This window comes from Danio aesculapii, chromosome 9 (assembly GCF_903798145.1).
Source record: "Danio aesculapii chromosome 9, fDanAes4.1, whole genome shotgun sequence".
Lineage (NCBI taxonomy): Eukaryota > Metazoa > Chordata > Actinopteri > Cypriniformes > Danionidae > Danio > Danio aesculapii.
Genome location: NC_079443.1, coordinates 31,544,419 through 31,555,002, shown reverse-complemented (window position 1 = coordinate 31,555,002; position 10,584 = coordinate 31,544,419). Strand labels below are relative to the sequence as shown.

Below are 10,584 nucleotides of genomic sequence, written 5' to 3'. Positions count from 1 at the left end.
TGGCTTATTACACTAATCCAATGTTTAAAAATGAGTAGAAGATTTAAATTTGTCTTTTTTTATTGTGTATAATTTAATATGCATAGCGGTAGTGAACATGTAAGAAAGCGTTCACCATTTGAACTTGCATATCACCATTATCAGCGCTTAATCTGATGCTTAAACATCAACTGTCATTATTAAAAATGAGTTTGCAGCAATAATCTGGAGCAGTTTCAGATGATGGACACTGAAAACAATGAAGGCACCTAATAAAGATTACAAACTACCTCCCTTTTGAATAAATTCACACACACTTAATATTTTAACTCTAAAAATGTATGCTTAATATAATATTATGACGTGTCAATGTCATCAACCCGTGATAAACATCATTTTCCTGTTTCTTTCATTCATCCATAATACTGGTCTATGTGAATATAAACGTTTGAATCCATGTAAAAGAGACCAAAGCTCCAGGTTTTTGTTTTTTTTTTAACCCAGAACGATCTAAAAAATGTGGGTAAGTCAGAGTTGACAGCAAGTGGAAGATCAGAGTTTGCGTTTATCATCTGCACTTTCACAGAGTGCATAGTAACGGTCGTCAGGTAGAGAATAAACAGCCATTGCCTTCTTAAACTCCTCTATTGGACAGTAGACATCACTGCAGCCTGGGATTTTTTGGTCCTGTAAGCATATTTAAAAAAAAACGATTTAAGAATCTCCAAAATATGCCACTATCATTTAAACAGCAATGTTTACCCATTTATCAGCAAGATGTGTTTAATCATTTAAATTCATCCATTCATTCATTTTCTTTTCGGCTTAATCCCTTTATTATTCTGGGGTCACCACAGCGGAATGAACCGCCAACTTATCCAGCACATGTTTTACGCAGCTGATGCCCTTCCAGCTGCAACCCATCACTGGGAAACATCCATACACACTCATTCACCCATACACTACGGTCAATTTTAGCTTACCCAATTCACCTACTGTATACCACATGTCTGTGGGGGAAACCGTAGCACCACGCGAACACAGGGAGAACATGCAAACTCCACACAGAAATGCCAACTGACCCAGCCGAGGCTCGAACCAGCGACCTTCTTGCTGTGAGGCAACATTGCTACCCACTACACCACCGTGTCGCAATCATTTAAATTATAATACAATGTTGTATAAAGGCTTATTAAAATACATAAAAAGAATAAGCACTAAATTTAAACTAAATTGTCTTCAACTCGTAACAATAAAGCCTTTAAATCTGGACATCACGACAAAAAAAATTACAGTAAAGAAACCATATAAATAGTAGTAAGTAGGTAAGTAATCTGTATTTATATAGTGCATTTATTGTGTATGGCATACACCCAAAGCGCTTCACAATCATGGAGGGGGGGGGGGTCTCTCCACACCACCACCAGTGTGCAGCATCCACTTGGATGATGCAACGGCGCCAGTGCGCTCACCACACACCAGCTATAGGTGGAGTGGAGAGACAGTGATATAGCCAATTCAGTGGATGGGGATGATTAAGAGGTCATGATCCGTTAGGGCCGATGGATGGAGTTTGTCCTGGGCACCGGAGTTACACCCCTACTCCTTATGAGAAATGCCATGGGCAGGGTGCAAATAGGCTTCATAACAAGTTCTTGCTAATGTTGGTAATGAAATTAAGCCTCATCTTAATCATATAATTAAAATATTCAAACGTTTATGGTCAGATTTCCTGACATGCAGTTGAAGTCAAAATTATTAGCCCCCCTGTTTAATTTTTCCCCCACTTTCTGTTTAACGGAAGCATTTCTAAAAATCTATTTATTTGATCTTTTCCATGATGACAGTACATAATATTTGACTAGATATTTTTCAAGATACTAGTATTCAGCTTAAAGTCCAATTCAAAGGCCTAACTGGGTTAATTAGAATATTTAGGCAAGTTATTGTATAACAATGTTTTGTAGACAATCCAAAAAATACTGCTTAATATTGTTTATTGGTCAAAATATTGCTTAACCTGAAAGGTTTTTAAATAAATTAAAAGCTGCTTTTATTCTAGCCAAAATAAAACAAATAAGGCTTTCTCCAGAAGAAAAAATATTATCAGAAATACTGTGAAAAAATCCCTTGCTCTGTTAAACATCATTTGGGAAATATTTAAAAAAGTCACAGGAGGGCTAATAATTTTGACTTCCACTGTATATTTTGTAACCGAACATTAAACACAAGTTTTGTGTGCTAGGCTAAGCGTCTTTGTTGTGTTACCTGGCCAATGTAGGATACTTTTACATAGTGCTGGTTAGTTTGCCGGTGCTGGTAAAGCTCCAGTGTGATGTCCGCTGCGTACGGTGGCCACTTCATGTCAAAAACCCCCAAAGCCATCAGACATGGCATCAGTGTGGTGTCGTGCACAGAGTACAGGAACAGCTTTCTGGGTCATTAAACACACACAATAAAACACAAACATCAACTCCCATACGCAGTCATTAAAAGGGTCTTTCAGTTGGACTTTTACAGTCTGTCCACTATGGGGCAGCAAATCTAGAGTTTTCTCACTGACATTTACTGTCTGGAAACAGCAGATAGCAGCTGTTTCTTTTGTCAGTTAAACACAAAAAGAAGATATTTTGAAAAATGCTGTAAACTTGTAACCATTGACTTCCATAGTACATTTTTTTCCTTCAATGAAAGTTGACGGTTCCAGGTATTTAGCTTTCTTCAGAATATCTTCTTATGTGTTCAACAGAAGAACAATACTCATGAAAGTTTGAAACCTGTTGAAGGGTTAAGTGTGAGTACATTTTCATTTTTGGGTGAACTATACTGTTTTTACATGTTTAATAGTAACTGCAAGAGCATGTTTATACAAAAGTATCAGTAAAAGCAAGTCTAGTTTCAATTACTGGTTAAAATGAATGTACCTGTCTTGATTGGAGGTGGAGCTTTGAATTTTGTCCTCCATGTTGGTTACGAGCATGTTAAATAAAGGACCCACGCACATCTGCAAATTCTGCCTGAGGAAAAAACAAAAACACATACACATATTTGCGGTCCTTAAACAAATATTTATTCAATTCACCTTTACTTGTATAGCGCTTTTACATTGTAGATTGTGTCAAAGCAGCTTCACATAGAAGATTATAGTAAATTGAAACAGTGTAGTTCTAGTTTTCAGTGTTTAAGTTCAGTTCAGTTTAGCTCAGTTCTTAGCTCAGTGGTTTAATAATCACTACTGAGAGTCCAAACACTGAAGAGCAAATCCATCGATGCGCAGCTCTACAGATCCCGAACCACGCAAGCCAGTGGCGACAACGGCGAGTAAAAAACCAATTGGCGAAAGTTAAAAATTACAATATTAATATTTTTTAATATTTGAGTCCTTAAAGGCTGGTGTATTTACAGTAAGTAGTATTTTTTGTTCAAATACATAGATTATTATAAAAATGCAATTCACGAGTTTATCCTAAATGAGTAAACATTGATTCTCCTCGACACTATCAAAACAATCTGTCAATCACTCTCCAGGCTGACCAATAGTGAGAATATAGGGTGAGGCTACTCTTTGATTGGCCAAAATAAGGCAGATGGAGGGTTGTTGCTAGATCAGATATGGTTATGACCAGAAGTTAACGAAAATTATTTATTAGTTATTATATTATATTTTAATAATTGTATTTTATTAACGTCTACCCCACCCTAAACCCAACCGTCACAGTAATGTAAAAACTGTAGTTGCACCGAGTATTGTTTATGTTATCTATTAAATTAACCAATAAATTGTATATTTTAATGCCTACCCCCAACCCTAAACCCAACCGTCACAATACTGTAAAAATATGAATTATTGTTATACAGTGTCATACAAAATGCTGCTATCTTGATGTGCATACCGCACTTCCGGCCAGCTGTGTATCTCATCTAGACTTTACCCAGATGGAGTACATTGGAAGTGCTTTTAAAAGATTAATGAATTTGATGGAATTTTTGGCAAACTTTTTTTTTTTCTGCAGATAAAGTCATTTATATTTTTGCAACACAACACCAGTCCTGCCCCATTGAAAATATAAATATAAATATTGAAATATATTGACCTTACGAGTGCACAGCCATTGAAGTCTTTTTGGCTCAAGACTTCCAGTCTCATTCACTTCTATTGATTTTTAGACATCAAAAACAGCTTGTTCTGCTGCTTTATGTTGCAAACTGATATTTTCTAAATATAATCTTCTTTTATGTATAGCTATAATGTAGAGCAAGTAGTTTGTCTGTTCTCTTCCGTTAATTATTCTTTTCTCCCATAGGCAGCTGAATCGGAAGTTCTAATTGGAAAATCGGAAATTACAAAAACAAGCGCACCTCCGCATCGCAGAATAAAGTCAATAGAATAGTATGTTCCATGATGTGAAAAGAGCATTTGCTGGTTTGTTTTATTTTAAACACCTTATTTTTGACATTTCACTAGATCTCAATACTAGCACAAAAAGACATGCGTATAAACGTATAAATCAATTTCTTCGCCATTTGAGAGACATACACTTGATTGTGCACTCACCTTTTACTGGGCTCATAGATGTGGTACATCATATCAACTGCTCTCTGTTCTATAGTACTCCTCCACTGCTCCAGAACTGTAGGAAGCGGCAGGCCATGGGTCTGGGATCAATAATAGAAGTAAATTATCTGAGAAACAATGCCAATGTGGATGCACCTGTATAATGTATCAGCAATGGGAACATTACCTCTCTGGCCACCATGTCATCTCGGATGAGGATGAAGTCGAGACGTTGATGAGCATCCACACCCAAATCATCCTGGATGTTCTGCAGGTCTGTAGCAATGTCAGGAAGTGTGGATGATTCTGCCCAACGATTGCTACATTTGATGAACCATAGTCAATTCCAGACACAGTGTTGAACCAATCACAAACAAATACTCATATTTTTTTAATGATTATTTGAATTTAGCTACAATATTAATATATACTATTCTGAAATATATATCATATTCAAATGTTGACTACTGTAAGGGTGTATGTTGAAGTCAAAATAATTAGCCCTGTTATTTTTCAAATATTTCCCAAATGATGTTTAACAGAGCAAGGAATTTGTCACAGTATTTCCTATAATATTTTTTCTTCTAGAGAAAGTCTTATTTGTTTAAACTTCAGCTAGAATAAAAGCAGTTTATTATTTTTAGGCCAATATTATTAGCCCCCTTAAGCAATATGTTTTTTCGATTGTCTACAGAAAGCACAGCTAGTGTTTCTCAAGTTAATGTGTAAAGAAATCAGTTATTAAAACTATTACGTTTGGAAATGTATTGAAGAAACCTCCTTTCCGTTATAAAAATATTTTTATGAACTCTCTATCAAAAGAACCTGAAAAAAACGAAAGGTTACAGAGTCAGGCTTGTGAACCATTCACCCAAAGGTGAAAGGTTCGAGTCTCGGCTCTGATAGAAATTGTAGAAGGAGGAAATAAATGACCTGTTCCACCCTCAATACCACAATCTGAGCAATGTGTACACTTGTATGGGTGAAATGCAAAGCATAAATTATGTGTATGGGAAATCTAAAGCCATAGAGAAAGATTTGCAACAACTCCATTGACTTCAATGGAACGTTCTTTTTTTTTCAACAGTAATGGTGGCTCATGGAGCCCCTCAATAGTTCCCAGAAGTTAGAATTTACAGCTGAGGATGACTGGGTTTTCACTTTTGAAAGGTAAAAAGTTTTTAAAAATATGAATGTCTATGTTTTAACATTATCTAACATAATTTGAATTATTGCAAAGTACTTCCTTGAAATATTGGAGTTCTACATAAGTTACATGATAATTGAACATTTTGGATTTCCATTGTCACAATCGCTATCTCTCTATGGCTCTGGAGAAACCATACTTGGACACATAAAACAAAATGTTCCTTTAAACATATACAGTTGAAGTCAGAATTATTAGACCCCGGTTTAATTTTTCCCCAATTTCTGCTTAACAGAGAGCTGATTTTTTCAACACATTTCTAAACATAATAGTTTTAATAACTAATTTCTAATAACTGATTTATTTTATCTTTGCCATGATGACAGTAAATATTTTACTAGATATTTTTCAAGACACTTCTATACAACTTAACGTGACATTTAAAGGCTTAACTAGGTCAACTAGGCAGGTTAGGGTAATTAGGCAAGTTATTGTATATGATGGTTTGTTCTGTAGACTATCAAAAAAATATATAGCTTAAAGGGGCTAATAATTTTAAAACAAAAAAAAAAATATTAAAAACCGCTTTCATTCTAGCCAAAATAAAACAAATAAGACTTTCTCCAGAAGAAAAAATATTATCAGACATCCTGTGAAAATTTCCTTGCTCTGTTAAACATCATTTGGGAAATATTTAAAAAATAAAAGGGGGGCTAATAATTCTGACTTGAACTGTACATACAGATTTCATTGTCTCACAGACCAATCTTTTCACTTCATAAGACCAAAATGTATCATCAGCTACAGATTTTAATTTTGTTTTGCCTCTATATGCTTTTTGACTGTCAACATGACAATAGCTGTTGATGTATTTTGTGAATCATAAAGACTAGTATTTTATACACTGAAAAAAATTATTCAAAGATGATTCCTTGGATTTACTCAACTTTTTTACGTTAAGTGGTTGTAAACAATTTATTTGGGCTGAATTTAAACAATCAAATTAAGTTGAACATTGCTCAATTTAATTTGTTTGTTTAAATTCAACGTAAATAATTTGTTTGCAACAGTTTTGCATGCAACACTTTTTTTCAGTGTACCAACTAAACTGAAGAAAAAATGTGAGTAAACTGACAGTTAATATATAGTGCTATTCCTTTTTGTTTCCAAAATGAGCTACAGATCACTATGAGTGGTTCTCTATGAAAGTTGTTTGTTCAGTTCGATAAATATAAAAAAACTGCAGGTTTTACCCAATGAGCATCTTGAGCAGCTTGCATCCATGATAGTTGGGATAGAGGACTTCCTTCTCAGCCTTATCAGTGAGGATGGACACAACACCTTAGAGTAGAGAAAATCAAACATGGAAAGACAAACACAGGAGGGGGTAATGCTCATCTCATCCATTAATCAAGCAAACCACACAAAACGTGAAGGTGAGCTGCACCTTACCTGCCTGCTCCTGTTGAAACAATCCAGCCACCAAACACTTAGCTGACTCAATAGTGCGTACAATGTTGGTAGAGCGAATGCTGTAAATTGATACAGCAATTTATACTTATAAACATGATCATTTTTTTAGTAACAACAATAAAATTAATTACCTTAATGAGATTACCTAATGCACCCAATGCATTAATCTTTGCTATCGTTAATTAATAAAATGATACAACTATTAGTAGTTATACACAACCTTTCATTTTACTAATGGTCTAGAAAATGTTGACATTATGTAGGAGTCAAAGAAAAAACAAGAAACAAAGAAGAACATTACTATAAGTATATATATTATTAATGTAAGTGTTAATGATTAATGTAAGTGTTAATGATTTTTCCTCCTTAGTAAGATACAACTTAAGGTAAAATTTTTGGAATAGCGCAAATGGTGCAGTAAAATATGAATATTTCAATACACAATCATCAAATCAACCGCACTCACTACACTTCTTTAGGGTTGAAAGTAGGCGTAAGAAAGGGCTCCTCCTGGATATATTTTTTTCGTAACCTCACTCCCAGATCATACAGCTGCTGCATGCCTATTGTGGTCAGCTGACCTGGATAAGTTCCACCCTATAGAAGCAAGAGTAAATAAAAACTGTCATTTTTTCAGCTAATATGACATGCTGGCACAATTTTCATCTAAACACAGTTAGGACTGCTATTGTTTACACAGTAAATGTCAGACATAATCAATCCACTTCATTCCAAACATGTCTCCAACAGTATAAACATGCATGAAAATGACACTACAGGGTGGGTGAAAAGTAACTAGGCATTAAATATTGATAATAAATATCCATATTTTATGTAATACTGCCTTTTTCTGGCCGATGCCTGTACTTATCAATTAAATCCTATTTACAATTTTTATTTTGAGACCGTTTTAACCATAACTCCAGTTATACTAAGTTCTATAACATCATATAACCTGTTTACATTTCCGCAACCTGGAAATGAGCAAAACCATGTTGATATCCAATGTTTCTTTGCGGAGCATTCCATTTCAGCAAAACATGGTCTTTCATTTTCTACTCTATTCAAAAAGCTTTATATAATATATTTCAATATGATGCCAGAGATTTGCTCTTTAAAATAAAAAAAATACAATAATTATCTTTCATTGACACAATCGATCGTGAAATGATTTATTCTCACTTGTGATGGACTCATTTATACATAATATGAAGACATGCGAATGAAAAAAGAACCTTTACTTAACTATAAAGTTGTACGCCAATGTGTTTTATATTATATAAAGCAAAAATGTGGTGCAAATACTCAAACATAAACTTACCGTCAATATTTTGGCCCTGTAGCTGTCCTCCACAGGAGCTGGGGGTCTGGGCCCCCCCTGCAGGTCTGTAACCATATAGTCTATCTCTGTGTGCGCAGGCGCTTCAAGTAGCTCAGGGGACCACTGTGCCTAGGGAGACATAACACTAGATATAACTGGCATCAACATGTAGACTATTACAAACATATGACAGTGCCACTGTCTCAGTAAAAAGCATACTGTTAAGATTGAGGCTGACAAATTACAAGCGTCTAAACAATCAGGAATAAATGGCCCGTTTGTGCATTCTCTAGATTCCTCTGAGATTTGTATAACTGAAAAGGTTTGTCAGCATTTCACCTTAAGCCCACATTAAAACTCTGGCCAGAGAAGGGACACTCATCACTCAAACATACCTCCAAAACATCTGGTATGGATTTCAGTGGCGTCCTCGCTCCATGTCGGAATAAAACCTGAATTAATTTAAGCTCGTATGGAGAGGGTTCAGATTTATTCTTTTGAAACCAGAACACTGACCCGAGGGCCACTGAACCTACGAGACCCACCCGTGCCCACATGATGCACCTGAAAGAGAAATAAACACTTACATTGGTATTATTATAGGGGGAAATTTATGTTTTGTGTTATAAATTGCTACTCCAAATAAAGCTGAACAGCACTTTATTGAAATTATTTATCAATTACAACAGGACTAGAACTTGTAAATTGAATTAAAATGTAAATGTGACTAAAGTAGTCAACATTTGAACATTTATTACAATTGTCCAAAGGCAAAAATAGGTGTTCTTCTATAGTTTAAGGACAACTTTAATGAAATATGTTGATCCACTTCAAATGTTGACTACTGTACAACAAATGTATGTCTACATTTTAACCTAACATGCTTACAATATGCTAGCTACAAGTCATAGAGACCACCAAGAGACATTTTTATGTATTACGTAAACAAGATTTCTACACTGTATACACTTTATAGTTATGGACGATATAATGTGTAATTATATACCAAAACGTGTCAGTATATTTCCATAAGTCCAACTTCTGCCTCATTCAGTTATGCTGCTTGTCACATCTGCAAGTTTCACCTACAGGCTCTTTTAAATCGTCAAATCATCGTGCGCTAGATTAAATATATTATGTAAAGCAAATGCATATAGAAAAGGATCACTTTAAATATCACCAACCTGAAGGTTTATAGCCGGCAGAGTTATTTCCACTGGTTTTGAACACCACTCATTCCTTTCAGTTTCTGGCAGACTGGACATTACGCCGGCAAATTGTGAGGTGCATTCTGGGATGTGTAGTTTTAGTTTCGACGATTTCGTTGTGAGCTGTAGCGAAAACAGGATGTTGTGTAACTACATTTCCCGTGTTTATCCATGTATGACTCTTTTACTGGCGTAATGTACTTAGGCATGAGGTATATGGTGTCTATTTTTTAGCACATTTTATGGTATAGTCTTACCACATCTAGCATGTATATATATTAAGGATGTAGAATGGTGCGAATGCAGTCTAGTTGCCATCCCCACAAAGTGTATAAACCCTGTATATAAATAGCATAACGTTAAAGGGGCAGTTAATAATAGTTAATAATATCAGTTATATAATATCACTACAGCAACCCATGTAGAGGTCAGCTTACTGTATGTTGTGCGTGAATGGAGTGTGCAGAAAAGAAAGCTCACGATTTAAAGTGCTGGGTATTTTTATTGTATACTGCAATAAAAACTGGAGTCATTGGACACTGTGAAGGCAATCGTATGTGAGAAATGAAGTAAAATCAAACTGAGATGCCATACATTGTCAAAATAAAGAGCAACTCTAACACTAAAATCTTAAATCCAGACACTAAGGTAAGATTACATATTACAAAACTCCTCAAAAGAAATAGAGATGACTACAACAGGAGACTGAAAATGTCTGTGGATAATTTTCCAGAATGCTTGAACACTCAAGATATTTGGATTGACCTTGTGAGAGACTGAATGATTCTTGGAGAATTTTATACGACAGACATACTGAAGACATGCATGGAAGTGCTTGAACAATCACAAACCTGCTTTCCACAACAAAGTATGATTTTCTTTGGACCTTGCTCAATACTTT

The 10,584-nt window shown here is 35.1% G+C and overlaps 1 protein-coding gene across 1 annotated transcript; it reads right to left on the bottom strand.

The window, feature by feature from the left end:
- Window positions 1-42: 42 nt before the first annotated feature.
- On the bottom strand, window positions 43-9,753 carry acp6 (acid phosphatase 6, lysophosphatidic). The gene is made up of 11 exons (XM_056465444.1): window positions 9,660-9,753; window positions 8,871-9,039; window positions 8,476-8,604; window positions 7,621-7,751; window positions 7,134-7,213; window positions 6,935-7,022; window positions 4,722-4,854; window positions 4,535-4,635; window positions 2,904-2,996; window positions 2,248-2,413; window positions 43-666 (listed from the first exon to the last, which is right to left on the bottom strand). The coding sequence occupies exons 2-11, from the start codon at window positions 9,030-9,032 to the stop codon at window positions 532-534; spliced, it is 1,218 nt and encodes a 405-aa protein (XP_056321419.1). The 5' UTR covers window positions 9,033-9,039; window positions 9,660-9,753; the 3' UTR covers window positions 43-531.
- Window positions 9,754-10,584: the final 831 nt, after the last annotated feature.

Coding starts and splice junctions, on each gene's coding strand:
- acp6 (XM_056465444.1), bottom strand. CDS start 9,032: ATGTGGGCACGGGTGGGTCTCGTAGGTTCAGTGGCCCTCGGGTCAGTG. Junction 7,023..7,133: donor GTTTCAACAGGAGCAGGCAG/GTAAGGTGCAGC, acceptor CTCTACTCTAAG/GTGTTGTGTCCATCCTCACT. Junction 667..2,247: donor AAGTATCCTACATTGGCCAG/GTAACACAACAA, acceptor ATATGCTTACAG/GACCAAAAAATCCCAGGCTG.